General features: G+C 36.9%; 3 protein-coding genes across 3 annotated transcripts; 2 read left to right on the top strand and 1 right to left on the bottom strand.

Annotated features, from left to right (window-relative positions):
• The first annotated feature begins 30 nt into the window (after positions 1-30).
• LOC108728504 (zinc finger CCHC-type and RNA-binding motif-containing protein 1) lies at positions 31-1,648 on the top strand. The gene is made up of 4 exons (XM_018457071.1): positions 31-353; positions 433-544; positions 960-1,304; positions 1,422-1,648. The coding sequence occupies exons 1-4, from the start codon at positions 241-243 to the stop codon at positions 1,542-1,544; spliced, it is 693 nt and encodes a 230-aa protein (XP_018312573.1). The 5' UTR covers positions 31-240; the 3' UTR covers positions 1,545-1,648.
• Positions 1,649-2,420: 772 nt separating this feature from the next.
• Positions 2,421-12,420, bottom strand: Sbf (SET domain binding factor). Its single transcript, XM_018457327.1, has 12 exons — positions 11,850-12,420; positions 10,214-10,299; positions 9,860-10,147; positions 9,422-9,641; positions 9,085-9,326; positions 4,700-9,009; positions 4,476-4,623; positions 3,829-3,974; positions 3,529-3,755; positions 3,197-3,403; positions 3,016-3,098; positions 2,421-2,782 (listed from the first exon to the last, which is right to left on the bottom strand). The coding sequence occupies exons 1-12, from the start codon at positions 11,947-11,949 to the stop codon at positions 2,690-2,692; spliced, it is 6,150 nt and encodes a 2,049-aa protein (XP_018312829.1). The 5' UTR covers positions 11,950-12,420; the 3' UTR covers positions 2,421-2,689.
• A 670-nt stretch (positions 12,421-13,090) lies between these two features.
• On the top strand, positions 13,091-17,959 carry LOC108728485 (VWFA and cache domain-containing protein 1). Its single transcript, XM_018457048.1, has 9 exons — positions 13,091-13,767; positions 13,844-14,209; positions 14,401-14,571; positions 14,644-15,116; positions 15,209-15,410; positions 15,501-15,747; positions 15,825-16,491; positions 16,570-16,939; positions 17,155-17,959. The coding sequence occupies exons 1-9, from the start codon at positions 13,275-13,277 to the stop codon at positions 17,691-17,693; spliced, it is 3,528 nt and encodes a 1,175-aa protein (XP_018312550.1). The 5' UTR covers positions 13,091-13,274; the 3' UTR covers positions 17,694-17,959.
• Positions 17,960-18,312: the final 353 nt, after the last annotated feature.

Raw genomic sequence — 18,312 nt, 5'->3', positions numbered from 1 at the left:
TTGTAACGTAGCCTAGTCAGGCCTAGTTGTCGGAACGCTAATTCAGCTGTAAAAGCAGACTTTTTATCTCGTCCTAACCTGAATTCGAAGCTTCTAGTTATTTTCTGATATGGACATCCGTGGACTGCTTCCCGTCGAGATATTTGACAGTTCAATATTCGTAAAAGAGAAAACGAATAAATTCGTAATAAAGTGTAGTAGTTTCGTCGTAATCTAAAAAGTAAAATAAATTGCGAAAATATGAGTGGTCGTATCGCTCCGAGTAAATCAACTGTCTATGTGTCAAATTTACCATTCTCATTTACCAACAATGACATACATCAGCTGTTGGAAGGTTACGGCAAAATTGTCAAGTGAGTTATAATTATTTTTATTTAAATTGACCGTGTTAAGTTTACATATATATCATATTAATATTACGTTTATTCGCAGAGTAACGATATTGAAAGATAAGGTAACGCGTCGTAGTCGTGGCGTTGCCTTCGTCCAATTTCTTAGGCCAGACGAAGCTGTGTCTTGTGCGAAACGTCTCAATAACACAGAGGTAGATAAATTTTAATTTCTTTATTTATTTTTCTGATTGACTTCGCACGTGTGTGTTCAAACTATCATCTAGTCACTTTGCATAGGTCAATAATTCGATCACACGTGCATTTTTTCTGTGACAGTATACTTTCATAAATCATTATAAAGGAATGTATCAACTTTATAATAAATTAGATAAATTTTTCTTTTATTTTCTATTTAAATAAACCTAAAATAGAAAGTTAAAAAATTACAATGTTAAACGTTTAATTTGCATAGAATTATTCTAGTGAGGAATTGAAGTTAATTCATGATCTGTGCCTTTTTCTTAATTTCAAAAAGAAAAGATGTAACCGAGATCAGAGTTTTTAAAATTAATACATCTTTTTTATGTATTGTTAATGTTCTCTTCCTTTGTTTTTTTTTATCGTTAGGTATATGGTCGTACTGTAAAAAGTTCAATAGCAATTGACAATGGTCGCAGCACTGAATTCATACGTCGTAGGGATTATCCTGACAAATCGCAGTGCTATGAATGTGGACAGAAAGGACATTTGTCGTATCGCTGCAGCAACAACACACTTGGTCCTAGGGAACCACCAGCAAAGAAAATTAGGATACGAAAGAAAAATGTGAAACAAGAGAAGTGCGATATGAGTTATTTTGATAGCGACAGTGATATTGATGAAGCAACAAAAAGACCAAAATGTCATTTCGATGATGTCGATGATGATGCTACGGAAGAACCAGAAACGCTAAGTGCCGTTATTGCACTTGAGGTATAATCACGATTTTTAATTTTTAATTAAAACTTGAAGAGAGAAGAATGAGCAAGTTAAATTTTTGTAGATTAAAAATTATTATATAACTTTTACTCAAGTTATTTTATATTTCAGCAAAGACAGACAGAAATGGAACGTAGAGAAACAACAGACGAATATGATAGAAAAGAGGCTGTACCAAAGAAACGCTATAAAAAGAATAATTATTTCAGTGACGAAGAGGATTTTAGCGAATAATATGTATATAATATGAAATAATGTAAAATCTCGAAGGTATTATATATTGATAAATGTATATAAATATAAATAGCATCGCTTTTGTTTCCCAAGTACAAAGTACTTTCAAGCTATAATAAAAAATACTCCAAATGTATTCTTAATTTAATTTTACTGTTAGCATGGCAGGAATATTAATCAAATATTTTTAACATTTAGAGATAGAAATTTTGTCTTTCTCATATAAGCTTTGAACTTAACACTTTTAACAAACAAGGTCGCAACCTATCAAGTAATAATATTAATTACAATAGCATTTGATATAATTATACACATATATGGCCATATAATGTGTATGTATGTATGTATGTATGTATGTTTACATATGCATACAGAATGTCCCAAGTTAATCCAATTTTTATGTATTTTGTAAAAAGGATAGAGAATAAAAGATCTTTTATTTAATTTAGAAAGTATTAGTCTTTCCTTAGTAAAAATTGAACTGTATATCGTTTTTCTGCTCTCACATTTTAAATATTAGTCATCTTGATAATACAACAAAAATTAAATTTCATTGAGAAAAGATTCATTTAAAGATTAGCACGTGTTCATTTGTGCCAAAAAATAGTTTGCAGTTAGCATCATTTATTTTTTAGTCGTTTATAATCAGTGCTTTATTAAGGAAAAATTGATTCCAATTTATTTAAAGAACTTACAGAAACTATCTTGAGACAAGCTGTATATATTTCAGTGGACACAATTTATTATATGAGCTATATTCGTTTTTATATAATCCATTATAATTTAATATTAGAAAACATTAAACAAAATAAAAAAAAATTTAGGCGCGACATATAACGATCTCTCATCTTCCAGCTGAATGAATAAACAGATTTAACATAACGACATAATCATAAAAAATGTACAGTATATTCACATACTAATCCTATATTGAGGATATGGATGTATCACATTTAATTTATGATACTATTTTTCAGTCCAACGAGTTTGCATTTTAAAATACTTAAAGCAAGATTACTGCAGTCTATGACGCATACAATTAGACTATACAAGATTATGTAACAAAATTAAAATCTGTGTTTCCTTCTCTATGTCAGTCACATCCAGAATTTGAAATTAGTACTATAATCAAGCGCTGTGTCACATTATTGTAAACACGCTTGAACTTTTTCGATCCATTCTTGCGCCGTCGTTGCATCAGCAGCACAGAAGTTATATGTTCGTCTGTTTGTACGAAGCTGTAAAGAAAATGATTCTATCATGTTTGTAATATATGGCAAAAATTATATTTCAACAGTATCATACAAAAATGAATTAATTCACAGAATTGAAAAAAGTTAAATATATCATGGAAATCTGTGTCTTAATTAAACTTAATTTACTGAAATTATTGAAAAGTTAATACATTTTTTATAAAAATTGTATTTAAATTGTGTATGTGTTTTTCTATTAAAGTAAAATATATACTCACATCAAAGAAGGATTTATCATCCGTTTTCTTTGGTGGTCCGGGCATTGGTGCAGCTGGAGTAACAGACACCACCTCAGCCAAATCTGTTTACAGATAATATGTGATTTTGTAATACATACCTCGTCTACTTTCAAACTTTTCTCTTGTAGTATTTCATTTTTTTTTAAGTTTAATTACATACCTATATATCCTTTACAGTGCGAGTCTTCTACTGCGTCGTAATATCTCAGTTGATGCTTTATAGAATCTAGTACAAACCATCTTTGTTTCCAGCCCTTTAATAGAGCTCCTCGTTTATAAAGATAGCCTTCATGCGTTCTATTTTCCGCCACATTACTCGAGAATTGTTCATAATATTGCTGAGAAGAAGTTTGTATAGTTGTTACGCCTGCAAGAAAAAGCTCATGTTAATATAAAGTAGCAAAAGTTTGAAAATAATAAAGTTGCTGCTAGGAAGATTATATGTGAGAAACACTTAATTAATCCGTTCAGATTAATGAAATCAGCGCATACTTGAGTTTACGCTTCCATTATCGCCACCGCTTCTCGTAAGTGTGTGAGTTTGGAGATTATCTGTCACAGCCTTATATTTTGTGCAATTCTTTGGCACAGCATCCGCGCATTTATCATGACACACGTGACCGCAATCAATGCATCTTAATCCAGCCTTCACAGGACCCCATAACACGCCGGAACATGCATCGCAATGAGTCGGTGTCGCGGAATCCAATCGTTCGAACCTTTGGGAAATATTTGTATTAACGATATGTTTAATCAATTTGAGCAAATTGTGCAAATCGGCATTAACGATACCTGTGTGGATGTGCATACACGGAGCCTTCGTTTCCGGTAGTGTTTCCACCGGCAAGTTTGCCGCGCAATAATAGTTCTAAAGTAGAGCGTTTATGAATCAATCGACCGTGGTACCGTACGAGTGCCGTGCTGAATGACGCGTGCCGCTAGAAAAAAGAAAATTAATCACGAATGGGGCTTTACAACAGTTATACCAAATATATTCAGGCAACACAAAGTCTCGAGGTATCTTTAATACATCGCTATAAATTCAATAAATATTTCATATATTCTTTTTTAATCATTGCAAAGGTTAATATAAAATAATATCTAATAGCAATGTGTTATTTATTTGCTTTTTAACAATTATTTAACAGGATTTATTGGTAATTGCGAATGAATTCTCATATGACTTTTAATTCGTAATGCTTCAATAAAGTCTAATAAAAAATATCTTGGTGTATTTCTAAAAAAAATAACATAATTCAAAAGTAAATTGTGCAATAGTATACAGTCATATATATTTTTTTTCTTGCAATGATACTCGCAAAACTACCTCGGCAAGAATAAAGAATTTCTTGTACATTCTGTTTTTTTTTTCTCATAAATTTTTTCAAATAAATTTCTCATTTCTTGTAATATTCTTACAGCAATGTAATGTTACTTACAGCAAGAGAATCGGTATTTGGTAATTCGAGTTTATCCCAGAGTACTTTCCATTTTTGCGGTAAATGTCCCAATTCGGTTTCCAATTTGTGAATTTCTTCTAAAAGATGCGAAAACTGATCGGGCACCATTGTGCTGACACCGTCGTATCTACAAAAAAGATTGTAATTTGTAACTTGATGATTTCTTTGAGAACGTTAAATGTGGCATTTGAAGTAATAATCACCCCTGAGTGACCACTTTACGATTGCTCTTAACCACGCCATCCGCAGCCTCGGCCTCTTCCTCCTGCTGGGAATCCTGTTGCAGCACTTCCAGATCGTATGCTGGACCGTGTGCCAGTTCTTCTTCCAAGTAAAACTGCCAGATGTCCAGACTCGGCAGATGGGACACTGGTCGCAGAACAGGATTCTCCGTGTTCGGTGTGTACATAAAATTATAAAACAACGGACATCTCGCATGTTGCTTCTCTATGTAATCGAATATACTCTGCCCGAGATTGCAGCCAAGTGTTTGTTTGTTTGTTCCCGCTAATCTACCGCCAGGATAAATCGTGTCGTCATCGCTACCGGTGTCCACGCCCTTGTGATGACTCGTTAAGGAACCTCTTTTATCCTCGATGGCGGTGATACCGCACTCTACTCTGTCAAACTCGCAGTCCAACAGAAATGTACGAAAGCGGCAGGATACCGAATGATAAGCTAAAAACTTTAAATAGTATTCGTTGAATTCGAAGGCCAGAGGAAATTGTTTCTGTATCTGATGCACTATGTCCAGGAACTGTAGAAACGTAGGCGTGAAGTTTGTCGTTTGCGAATTTGCTGCGAGATTGCTTCTGTGGCCGAATCTATGCCCGAATCCGAGCCACTCCTTCTCGATTAAGGTCCTAAAGCCGTCGATTGTTCGATAATGTGGATCGAGACACACCTGCGCTATGGAGCAAACGGTGGTTGTTGTGTCCCAACCATCTTCCAGACAAACAGCTACTGACGAGCCCTGCATATCCATGAGGTCTATGACTGCTCCCGCTAGTTGCATCAGGCTTTGCAATTGCTGCAACCACTCCGAATTCTCGATGAGTTTGTAGAAACTCTGATCGGGTTCTACATTCGGCGAGCTAGGTACGCACGCTCGCATCAGCTTCTTAAATGCAGCTTTCGTATGCCTCACATCATAATATTCTACCGGAATGAAGTCCGTTTTGGGGGTAGATTCTGCCTTCACGCCTTTCATATGCGCCTTTTCACCCAGAATGTAGAGAGCGGCGCGTTGAAATGTGTGAACACATTCCGTACCGCTGTCAGAATCCGCTGAATGTCTGACAGTTCCGCGCTGGTGATGAACTGAAGTTAAGGAAGCTTGAGAATTGTGTCGTTTGTCCTTCAGGGAACCCCATCGTCCGAGATTCTTGGGACCTTTCCCGCCCGACGAACTGAAAGTGCCTAGGGGTTTGTTGAATGGATTGCGGCGCGATTGTTCAGGCGTGGCGTTACGATCTTCTGCTGCTAGTAATAGAGAGTCTATACTTAGAGAGCTGTCGGACATACCCCAAGCGGAACCTTGTCGCAGTACGGAAAGCGGTGTCACGGCAACAAGCGCCATCATATATTTCTCCTGCTCCAGAGAGGAAGTGGTCTCCGAGGATGTAGTCTTTAAATTACTGCCGGAGGTCGGATGGGCTTTCAGCATGCCCATTACGCCTTTTCCGTGATAACCCGCGCCTCTAATCAGCAACGCTTTTGTTCGCGGATGTCTCCAGGTGACAACTGGCATTCTACTATGACGATGAAGTCTGCAGAATCGTCGAATGCTTTCGTCTGATACAGAAGTTGGCACAATCAGAAGTGCAGGATAGCTTCGACAAATCATGTAGGCGCAGTTCACCGAGGTCAATCGGAAGGGTTCGTTACGACGATTGTTATGTGGTCCGTTTGAATAGAGACCCAATCGGTACCAGTCCCTGACGTAACTACGCTCAGACAAACGTTCGAGAGTCTTGGCGTCAGTCGGTGGTTGTGTCACTACGCCAGGTATCTCGAAATCGTCTACGCTGAGATCGTCATCGTGGCTGAGCTCGTTGCTATCGGTCATCGGTAGACTCATTCGGCCAGGCGACGTCATGTACTTGTTGTTGCTGTTGATGAGATTCATATTCGGCAGAACATACTTTTGCCGTTTGGACGATTGTTTCGGCTTAAAACCTGCCTTTCGCGCGGTTTTCAGTAGCGTTTTTTTCGCAAAACCCTTTAGAGTAGCATTTTTTTCCTTGCCCTTGTGATGTGCCGTTTGTGTAACTAGAACTTGGCCATTGAATGCGAAATGATGGAAGATGTGCGGCGGATATCTAGCTTTATGAACTAATTTCCTCAGAGTGTCGATATTTTCCGGTGTAACCTCCTCGTCAAAAGCCAATTTTATCAACTGAAACGTACAAGAACGTAATTGCAGGCCTTCCTGAAGGCATTGATCCAAGTGCGCCAGATGTTGCACAGCGACACGCTTCTCCTTAGTCAAAGATGTCACAGGGAAAGCACGGACGACCAATTGTTCGCAGGCAAACGGATCACAAGGTATACCCTTGAACACTATTCTATAATTTGTGAGGAAGATTGCACCTTCGGCTGGCAAGAGAGGCGGTATCTTGGGTAATCCTGAGGAACTCTCCTCCCTGCCGTCCGGCAGCAGGTAAACGCGCAAGCCGTCCATTATCACTTCCTCACCAGGCAACATGTTCGGTGTCAGGATCTTCGGTTTTTGTATCGGTGGCAGTCTCTTACTTTCCCTATGGACTGCCTCGAGTGTCTCGATGTGCATGTGAACAACACCCGGAACCATTTGATGTAGGCAACGCACGTGTTCGGCGCTAACACCGCCCTCGGTGCACACGCGATCGACGAATCGCGAGACCATCCGAATGACGGCACTGCCAGTTTCACCTGGATCGGTCTCTTCGAATCCTGATTCAGCGTCGCCGCTGTCGCTCGCCACGCTATTCGTAATACTATTACTGGCGCGTTCCTCGTCGTAGATGTGATCCTGACGATGTGTTTTCGAACCAATGTCTAACGGCACTAGTAAATAGACCATTCTGTTGGCATAATGAATAGCCTGGCTGTACATAGTACTCTCTTCACTATTCACGAGTTCTTTCTGCTTCTCAGGATCGATGGACTGCCAGATACGCATCTGATCCGCAGCTATCTCTAACGCTGACGGTTCCTGAGCCTGATAGATGGAATATCGGTCGCGGTATGGAAACTCTTTACCATCCCGTGGACTGATAGGACTCAAAATACCATCGTTCATGAGCCTAGGCGGCGAATTGTCACCTGGCAGATACAAACGTTTGATGTCTTTCTGCACATCTAAATAGAAAGCATCTTCCCAAAATTGTTGATTCTGCCATACCGGGTGCTCCTGGATACAAGTGTATGCGAATTGAATTACGCCGGTGCATAACTTCCTGCAGAACGCGGTGGCGAGCGGCAGTAGTGCAGCGGCGACTCCGTGCTCGTCCATCGACGAGTCGTCTTGTAGCGCGCAATTCATTAGACGTACCACCAGATCGAATTGCTGATGCTCCAACATAGCCTTGTTTCCGACCACATGCTGCGACAACTCCATGCAAAGTGCCAATCGAGCAGCTTTGCTTTTTAAAGCTCGCAAGACGGCTGGAAACGTCTTGCGAGCATCCGAAATCTTATTTTCGAATATACAATTAATGCAATTGCGTAATACTTCTAATCTACGAGCTGAATTGCTAACTAGGTGTCTAGTGTCATGAACAAATGAAATGTGCGGACCTATAGGCACGATACGAGGTTGAATCGGCCGCAGGGATGACAATCTGACTTTGAGATTATTCTTCGCAAGGCCTTCATCGATGATCGCTTGAACCTGCTCCGGATTGATACGTGGCAAGAGAGGCTGGTGAATCCTCGCAAACGCACCCTCAGGTGGCTTCAAAATTTTCTGTACGTACGGTTGAGGATTCGGATTTTCGTTCAAGTATAACTGTTGAGCTAGCTCTTGGATATGTGTCAAGATGACTCGATGATCCTGCGTTTCTTGCTTCAGCTGATCACTCAAATTACTGTATAATTCATCCCACACGTCGCAAGGTCTCCACGGTGGACCTCTTTCTGCGATAAAAGATGTAAAAAACATACAATCCAGAACTCTCGTGGTGAAGTCGCAGTCAGTTAAACCTCTCTCTCCTAGAAACGCGGCTTTGTGAAAAGTGATAACAGGTTTCTGATGTATTCGTATCAACGTCAGACAGCTACGGTATCCTTGCAACAATTGAGCAAAGGTTCTCATAAATACCGCCCTGAGTTCTTTGTCAAGCATAGGAGAATGTGGAGCCCTAGTAGCAAGTGGAGGAAACGCGTAATCTGCGCATGCCAATTCTGGCTGCAACACTAGGGATAACGCGTCTTGCGTCTGCGAGAGTAATGGTTCCGGTAATAAAGCAAGCGAAACACCATCCGGAACTGTCAATGAACCTCCGTCCAGATCGGCGACTATTACATCCATCTGTAAACATAAAGATCATAATAAGCGTTTGAATTAAAATGATTTTTCAAAATTATATATAAAAATTAGCCTTACAAGTTCAGCAACTTCGTATTTTAACGAACTGTGTACACCCATAATAAATGGTGTTGGAGTGCTGAGTATTTCAACTAAAGCCGCTGGCAAAAGAGGAATGTAAACATGTGAATATCTGAACGGATACATCAACGCTGTCAGGGCACGACACCCTTCGGTCAGTCGAGAATAACTAGCAGAGTGGAAAAGTATCTTATGCTCTGTCATAACTGCACAAAATAATACTAACACATTGCGAATACCTATAAATAATATTATGTATTAAATAATATTATATATATATATATACATATCGACAGTTATTGATTGCAAATTGTGTACTTTGTTACATTCTTACCTAATTGCTGAAATAATAAATTTACACTAGTATGAGTTATAGGAAGAGAAGGACTAATTGGTGGTTGAAGCGCCTGACGATCCCCTGCTCCGATACTGAATCGTACCTGTGGTCCACCAGCGGGAGGTACTTGGATACATCCTAATATGTTTCCGACTAACGTCTCTAACGGTATACCAAGATTTTCTACATATACCGTGTATATAATGCCAAGACAGTTCTACAAGAATAATAAATCATTATTAAATTGATGGAAAGCACAGATGATGAGGTATTAATTATGGGTTTTTTTATTCTGTTTTTTATTCCTGCACTAGAATTTTCTCGTTTTCGCCAAATATTAAACATACACCTATTTTTACTTTAAGTTTTTAAAAATGTACACTAGTTCAGCTATAGAAAACAGATCTTATATTAAATGTATAAATATTCACATACTCTAAATGTTTCTATGTAATCGAGTCTGGAAACCAGCACCAGACATTTAGGTGCGTACATAATGCTATGATGTGCAATGGCGGGTATCGCCCTGACCAAGGGGCGACTATCTCCATCTACAGGATCCTCTTCTTCGTCCACAGGTTTGCTTGGCACGATCGATACGGTTTCGTTGAAGCACATGCAAGCGCAATAATGTCGATTTGCATCGATATCTGTCAATATTGAAACAAAGAAGCGTGGCTCTTGCCTTTCTGTTGATAAAGCCCATCCTTGTGGTTGACAAAACTATAAGACAGTACATGAGTAAATAACATGACAATGTAACGAATCTTCAAAAAGAAATAGTTTTACCCATTCTATTCCTTCAATAAAAGGTGTATCCGACCAATCTTTCTCTGGGAATCGTTGTAATATAGCTCCACTACTTACACCACCCCCTGCAATGGCGACACATGCATATATTATATATTTGTTAATGCTAGCTAATGTAACAATTAAAGAACAGCCAAGAATTTGCTGTATGTATAGAGAGTTCAACTATGACTGCTTTCCTTTTAGGAGACACAGTCAATATAAGTGTTATTCTGTCTTGTATTGGATGTCACAAAATGCTTTCCAGCAAGAGATACAGTTGACACAGTATGATACAGTGAATCATTACATCCTTATTGTGTTAATGTTAAACGAAAATGAAATATTTCACTGTATCATTTGTGTTTTCTGAAAAATATCAAAGAATAGAACAATGTTTGTGTAGTTGTTTACCATTTTCATACAAGTAATATTGAGTCTAAATTTATTTTATATTCAGATAATCATTATTATTTGCTTTGGTGACAAAGTTATTGTATAACAACACAGGTTTATAATCACAAGTTTATCTCACTTTTAATGTTAAACTAGCACATTCCCTGAGCGCGCTCCGCGCGCGCTGCCATTATACTCTCCTTTTTAGACATTATGAAATATATTGTTACGAATTTATATTCTAAATGTTTGCATTAGAGAACTGACCTCATCGTTATAGCGGATTGAAAATTTGAAAATTCAAAGTGGTTGAATCACTATGGCGAATGGAATTTTTTAGTTAAATACCATAAACAATTTTATAATACAATTATTTTTTATCGAACGCTAATGTAACCACTACATGTTGCTTCCTTTTTTGTTTTACGTTTGAAAAAAACGCTTTTAATAAATATCATTTTGGTTATAATAAATATTATAAAAGTAATGATTTTGATTTATGAGTGTATCTTTAAAAATATAAGAATATTTTATACTAAATAAAAGCCTTCATTATATAAAAAATGTTAAAGTTATTTTAAATAAAATGTTACTTAACAAGGTTCAGTAAAGTACATGGTCTTATGGTCAGATTGTAGATAAAAACTCAGTTGAATCTTATCAGAAAATCTAGTCAGAATAAAAAGGAACGTGCATTCAACTGAATTATGACGTCACAAATAAGAATTATCTTTGATAAATGGAAAGCAGCTTTTCAGCAAGAAGTAAAGATGATACAGCGTAAAGGCTTCTGCACAATAGAATAAATATTAGGAACAGGAATAAATATTAAGTTCAACCTACCAGATATCAGTTACACCGGAATACACGATTTCTGATAGGTTAAAATCTTAATATTTATTCCTATGCCTAATATTTCCTCCATTGTACGCAGGGCCTTACTTGTTGTTTATTAACGTTAAACAAAGATGAAATGATCACTGTGTCACCCTGTATCTCTTGCTAGAAAATCACGTATCTCCTAAAAGGAAAGCAATCTCCATCTGTAATTTTCAACATTTAACTTAACTTTTTTTTTTACCTTTCTTCAATGTCTATGGATATTATCATTGTTAATTTTAATGGAAAAAATATAACTTGGAAAAAAAATTGGGCTTAGAAAAAAACCTGAACAAAAACAGAAAAATGCTGAATGCAGAATCTAACGACGAATGTCAAGTCCATCTCGATAATGACTTACTTTCTTTCTCGTGATCGTAGCCGACCACGACAAAGTAGTCGGCTAACCGAGACATCTCGGTGTATTCGTGGGGCTGAGTGGGGGTGGTTGCGCTCAACATCCCACGTCGTGTTTGTTCCACGTGATTTCATGGACCACAGCCTGCCTCGTCGTTGCGGTTCGGCAACTCGTTCTATCTTGCGTCAAAAACGTGAGGAGAGCGCGTTAACGCTGTCTGGATCGACGTGAAGACGTCCCGGACATAGCTCTTGTAATTAATTCCACGTTACGATCTCTTTTGCGCAGTTAACGCACGAAAACGTCAACAAAGCACGTAACGCACCAAGATCTCGAGCAACCGCGTTAAGGAAAAAAAAAAGATACACGAGCGGAGGAAATCTTGCGTGTACGGACACTTTGCGATCGTCGCGCGCACCTCGAACGTATTTCAACAACGCGACATCGCGCCCAATCGCGCCGCTACTGCCGCGTTTCTCGACGTCCCAGGGACCCGCAGAATAACGATGCCACACCCCGAAACCTCAATCCATAACCCTGCCAAACTCAAACGCCACATTGGGTGTTTGTTGAGCTCGCGTAGCACGGGCTGAAACATCCCACGATTACGAAAACCGAAGATGAGAAACGCGTCGCCGCTGCTCCGACATTCGAACTTCGGCGTGTTGTTTTTTTCGCCGTCTGCCGGCAGCACTCAAAATTAAAAGGATAATATAAAAAAATTAATATTAAAAAAATAAAATATACATTATATATGTATAATTCAATATTAATTTAAGAAAGTATTTAAAATACATGAACTGTTCTAATACGTAAAAAATTTAAAATGTAGTTTTAATTTAAAAAATTGAACTTGTCCAGAAACGAAAGGTCATGATGTACGGATATCTAGATGCGTTTGTTTATCAGAAGAAGCTATATCTTTGTCTTTGATTGAAATTAATAATTATTGTTTCTGTACATGTTCTTTGCCTTATCTAAAATGTTCCTTAAATTCATTTCTCGAGAAATCAGGGATAAATGTATACAATTTTTAAGTATTTTTTTTTGTTTGCCATAACCTCTTCACATATTTTATTTAATCATTACTTGCCGTTATTACTATTCATAATATTTGTAAATTTTTATTTAAAACGTCTTCGCTTTCAATGATGAGGTTGGTGAATCATATATTCGTCAAGAACATCACTAATTGATAAAATATTTTTTTTAGACGCCATATTGTATGAAGTGCTGAAACAAAACGACACTCAAGCGTCAAATGCGATCAGTGCGCATCATGCGTGATCATGCGTAAAAGCATTCGGAAAGCTTCTAAAATCGCGCGATACACGAGTCACGACGACGCTGCTTGAAATGCTCATTTGTCGCCGGCATGAGCTGTTGTTGCATGGTGTTGTCATAACGTGAATTCGTAAGGTTATAATTATGATGAGGGACGCTTGCCGCCGAAGCTTCGCTGGGATGGCTGTAAACAAGATTTTGTACTTGAGTTCGGTGTTGATACTGATAAATCTTTGCGTAGCCTCTAATGACGATGCCACCAGGTTCGGCAAGTCGATGCGTAAACAGGTGCCAGCGGAACCCCTGAACGGCATGTACCTGCGAGATGTCGTGATGCACCTGTCAAAGATGCTGCGATCCGTCGTCGACGAAGAGCTCGGCGCTTCCTCGTTCCAGGAGATGATTAATAAAATAGAATTTACGAACGTTTCCAACAATTTGGATTTGAAATTGAGTGCCTTAGTTGATAAATTTAATAATAAATTAGCGGCGCACATCAATGTCTTCAATCAAGTCTACGAAATCGTACACCGCATACTGGCACACAATCCTTTGTCCAATATTTATTCTAGTCAATTAGTCGATTACGACATGGAGATGAACAGAGTTTCAAATATATGTACAGATGTCATAAAAGGTAGCTTTTATTGAATATACTATAATATTTTATGTTTTATCAAGATAACGTGATACATTATTAAGTTTGATTATAGAACTTACAAGGCTATTGAGAGGTCAAGAGTGGAAAAGCATACATGTACTGCCAATGAACGAACCAGATACAATGTGTGGACCACCTACATTAGCTTACAATGTCGGACCTCTTTTATTATCCCAGTACTGTCACGAAAAAAATGTCATTCTACTTTTGGAACATAGCACATTCATGTCTGAATCTGAGCTAGCTTTGGTTCAATTAACAGCCAAAACTATTATAGATATGCTTTCTGAAACAGATAATGTTACCATTGTGGGCCTTGCTCATACTATTCCCCTGCTTTGTAAAGATAGCTTGTTAAAGGCAACAGATATTAATAAGTTTCAATTGACCCGTTATATCGATAGTTTAACTAGAACAGGTAAATAGACAAGAATAATTATATTTTTTTCTTATTATTGGATTTTTTACTTGTAGTATATGATTTGTTTATATAATCTAGTTACCTTCAGTCTATTTATTTTGTTTTATTCTTATTATCGTTTCTATCAATGAAATATACATATTGTTTATAAAATGTATGCTAATTTTACTCTCTTAATTTTCTTTCAGATTCAAATGAAGTGATGAAGATTGATTTTATAAAATTAACACAAAATCTAAGGGGTGAAGTGCTTATTTTGCATTTGACTAATAAATTACAAAATACATCAAATGCACAAAGAATTTTTGAAATAATTTTGGAACAGTTTAAAACTTATCTTAAAACTATTATTGTTACAGGTAAGTTAATTTTATTATAATACTTTACTTTAATTATACAGAAAATGTTTTTGTATCATAATATATTTTTAGATCAACAAGCACCCACTGTTATTAAGAAATTAAGTAATGACAGTATCATAATTTTTCCAATGCAAAATGTTCTTGGATATGAGATAGGAAAACTATTTTCTTGTTTGCAATGTCCTGATCATACCAAGAAAGATTTTTATGTATCAGATCCATATATTGAGCCATATAGCAAGACAATGACAATATCTATTGGGCAAGTTAGAAAAACTGCATTACTATCCTTAGATATAAAACTGCGTGATTTTCTCGATGACATAACATATTTCAATGTTGGTTTAAACATATATGCTATATTCTTCGATAACAAAGGAGTGGTTTGGATGCATAAAAATTTTCCTAGATTCGAGACAATGGTTGAGCAACCACTTAAAGTGCATTTGCAAGACATTGAAAATATAGATAGTCAAACAGTATTGAAGATGATAAATGAGTTTAAAGGAATCATGAATGTAAAAACAAAATTAGGCGAACAGGTATATACACAAGATAATACATCTGTAAATATATTTGACGATAAACTAAGAAAAATAAAATATAGAATATTTTCCTTTAATGTATAATATAGAAGCGGTATAGATGGAAACACTTAAATTATAATGATTTGATAATATGCTTGGTATCGACAACTGAAGAGGGAATATTGCCTGTCGCGAGAAATGCGCCTCCACTGCCAACAAATATATTACATCACCGCCTCGATCTTATGCTTCAAACTGTCATTGATAAAGACATATTTTGCATTTATAGAAACAAGATTATAACTTTGTGTAAGGAAGTAAAATTTTACTCTAGTTACTATTGTTTATTATAGACTTGTAAATATTATAAATTCATCTTTTTTCTTTTTTTTTTTTTAGCAACAGGTGTAATTTATTTATCACCATGGTGCTTCCAATCCCCAATGGAACAACTGAAATTACTAGAAACAGGTTCAACTGTGAATGTACAAAGCTACATGGCATATCTAAAAGATGTAACGGGTCTTTTGGCTAATCCCGGTTTACATCCATCTGTAAAATCAGATGTAGCAACGCTAGCACCAGTTTTAAAACATTTTAAAAAGCAGCACGCCGAGAGTTCGTTAAATAAGTTCATTATAAGAAGGTAATTATAATTTTACATATAATTATCAATGACTTATAAGATGATATCTTTATACTTATTTTATTTTGTGATTTTAGATATGTTGTCAGTACGGTTAGTGGTGTATTAGAAGTATTTCCAGGGATGGTATTAGATTCTGGTTTTGACCCCAAAAGGCGAATGTGGTATGGGAAGGTACTGGAACAACTTGACAAGATAATCTTAACTCCACCTTACTTAGATGCAGGTGGATCAGGCTATGTAGTCACTTTGAGTCAAACTGTCAAATATTCTGTGAGGATTAATGGAAGTACAGATTACGTAATTGCTATTCTGTCTATGGATGTTACAATGGGTTACATTATGAGACTGTTGTTGGAAATGTTTCCATTCTGTCATGATGCAACTGTAAAGTGTTTCTTAATGGATGATAAAGGCTATTTGGTATCCCATCCGAAGTTGTTGGAAGCAACGGGCAAGATTGAACAACAACATTTAACACACAAGGAACTCTTAGTGGCTAATGACATATTGAATCACGGAATGTTTGTGAAAAAGAAATCATGCGCCAGCTACTTAGATGGTACTGTGCAGAGATACTATCAGTTTAATACGTCGCTCGACGAGGTGCTCACTAATATGGCACATGGCGAGCATTGTGTTAGATATCAGGTAGCTGCTGTACCGGGTACCAATGTATTCCTTGGTGTTGTGAACATGACTACTCAGTGTAATTTGCTTAGAGCTTTTTGTCCGTGCAGTACGGTAAGCTCACAATTTTTATTTTAAAACATTTTTTAATTTCTTAAATAATATATTGTATCTGTTTATTAAATATTGCAGATGGATCATTCGTGCCTAAATTGTAAAAGTATGGAACAAACTGGTTGTGAATGTCCTTGCGAATGTTCTTTGTATTCTTCTAGCTGTATGCAACAAAGTATCGACAATTTGGATTCTTGTCCACCTATATATGAGCAAGGATCTAGTTTACAGACTCCGTGGATAGAGTCCATGAATTTGAAATCGTGCCCAATTATCAATTGCAAATCATATACAACGGAGAGAGACTGTTTAGGTGTAGCGGATTGTCAATGGTGTCATGTCGACACCGATGGAGAGACTCCTTTGCAACAACCGTTTTGTTCTGATATGTCCGTATGTTTTAAAGGAATCTTCGGTTCTTTAATACCTTACGGCGATGGCACTTATAGTAAGTTTGTCTTTTTTTTTCTTTATTCTTTTTTGTTTATTTGCATTAGTCCACAAACACAATAGAGTAGTAAGTCTTAAGCCTTAAAAAATTGATCAATCACAGTCGAATGTGAGAAAAATAATCGACTATGGTCAATTTCTTAAGGCTTAAGGCTTACTACTTTATTGTGTTTACGGGGTTAACCATTAGATAACAAAATTATGCGTTTTCAGATTCGCAATCGACTGACGAGATCGCGGTACGAGAGTGGCCATCAGTTGGGCCGGTAGCTGGTGGAATTCTTGCACTGTTTTTGATTCTAGGCTTCATTCTGTTTTGCTACAGACTCCGATCAATGCATTCGGGTCTAGAGCATCAATGTTTACATCTTCATACCTCACCTGATACATTGCGTATGACGCATATCGATGGCGATCCTGAACCTGCAGAATTAGATCAGATTAAAAATAATTTAGATTGTCTAGTGAGAGACAATGTGGCACGTATATCACCGTATAGAGTTTCTACTAACTACAGAAGACCACCCGGTGGGGACAGTGATCATGGGTATAGCACAATGACGCCTCACGATGATTCTGAACAACAGACTTTCGCCTCCGAACCCTTATTAGCCGTTGAAAATGACGTCGAATCGGATTTGACTAAACAATCCGGCATCGGAGTGCCTTCTCCTACGACATATTTAGGATCGCCACATCATGTTTTAGCACCTGTGACTGTCCATCGAGATATGGAAACGAATTACTGTTGACTGATGAAACTGAATTTACTGCCATTTATTTAAAAAGATAAGATGTTATTTCCTCGAAACATTAGGCGTGTTTAACACAAAATAGCTAGCCTGCTTGTTCAGCAATTGAACATGATTAGTTCTTATAGATTCAATCAATTGCATCGAATCAAGCTAGCAGCTTCGTCCAGCTTCAACACAGCCATTGTTTTAAGAAATCATCACAATTACTTTTTCTTTGCAGATGTATAATCTCAGGATATAAGAATTAAGTGGTGAGTACTATTTAATACATGATAGTGATTTATTTTTTATTTGCGATCTTTGATTCGAAAGATATTGTATTATTTTACTATGAGACTGTTCATATTATTTTTATTATCAAACGACAAAAAGCATATTTCTTTAATTATGCTTGAAAAAAAACGTAATTTATAAACTATACTCAATACTAATGCCTTCCACACAAGTGCTAAAAATATTTGATAAAGTATTAGCCTTCTAAAGAAGTACTAAAAGCGATTGTTCGAGTTTTATGTATGAAAATAGTTCAGATGGCTGCTATATATATATATACTTAGCGAAGAACTTGAGTACTTTATAAGTAAATAAAACAATAGCGAATTATATAAATTGAGCA

Source organism: Mycetomoellerius zeteki, unplaced genomic scaffold, assembly GCF_001594055.1.
Source record: "Mycetomoellerius zeteki isolate Tzet28-1 unplaced genomic scaffold, Tzet1.0 scaffold62, whole genome shotgun sequence".
NCBI classification, from domain to species: Eukaryota; Metazoa; Arthropoda; class Insecta; order Hymenoptera; family Formicidae; genus Mycetomoellerius; species Mycetomoellerius zeteki.
The sequence above is the reverse complement of the archived record's forward strand: the minus strand, read 5'-3'. Positions and strand labels throughout refer to the sequence as shown.

Bases quoted from the DNA above. Each gene is read 5' to 3' on its own strand.
- LOC108728504 (XM_018457071.1), top strand. From the start codon at position 241: ATGAGTGGTCGTATCGCTCCGAGTAAATCAACTGTCTATGTGTCAAAT. The intron at 545-959 runs GTAGATAAATTT...TTTTATCGTTAG, and splicing joins AACGTCTCAATAACACAGAG to GTATATGGTCGTACTGTAAA. The intron at 1,305-1,421 runs GTATAATCACGA...TTTATATTTCAG, and splicing joins GTGCCGTTATTGCACTTGAG to CAAAGACAGACAGAAATGGA.
- LOC108728485 (XM_018457048.1), top strand. From the start codon at position 13,275: ATGATGAGGGACGCTTGCCGCCGAAGCTTCGCTGGGATGGCTGTAAAC. The intron at 14,210-14,400 runs GTAAATAGACAA...ATTTTCTTTCAG, and splicing joins CGATAGTTTAACTAGAACAG to ATTCAAATGAAGTGATGAAG. The intron at 15,411-15,500 runs GTAAGGAAGTAA...TTTTTTTTTTAG, and splicing joins AAACAAGATTATAACTTTGT to CAACAGGTGTAATTTATTTA.
- Sbf (XM_018457327.1), bottom strand. From the start codon at position 11,949: ATGTTGAGCGCAACCACCCCCACTCAGCCCCACGAATACACCGAGATG. The intron at 3,756-3,828 runs GTATCGTTAATG...TATTTCCCAAAG, and splicing joins GTGTATGCACATCCACACAG to GTTCGAACGATTGGATTCCG. The intron at 2,783-3,015 runs GTGAGTATATAT...TTTTCTTTACAG, and splicing joins ATGATAAATCCTTCTTTGAT to CTTCGTACAAACAGACGAAC.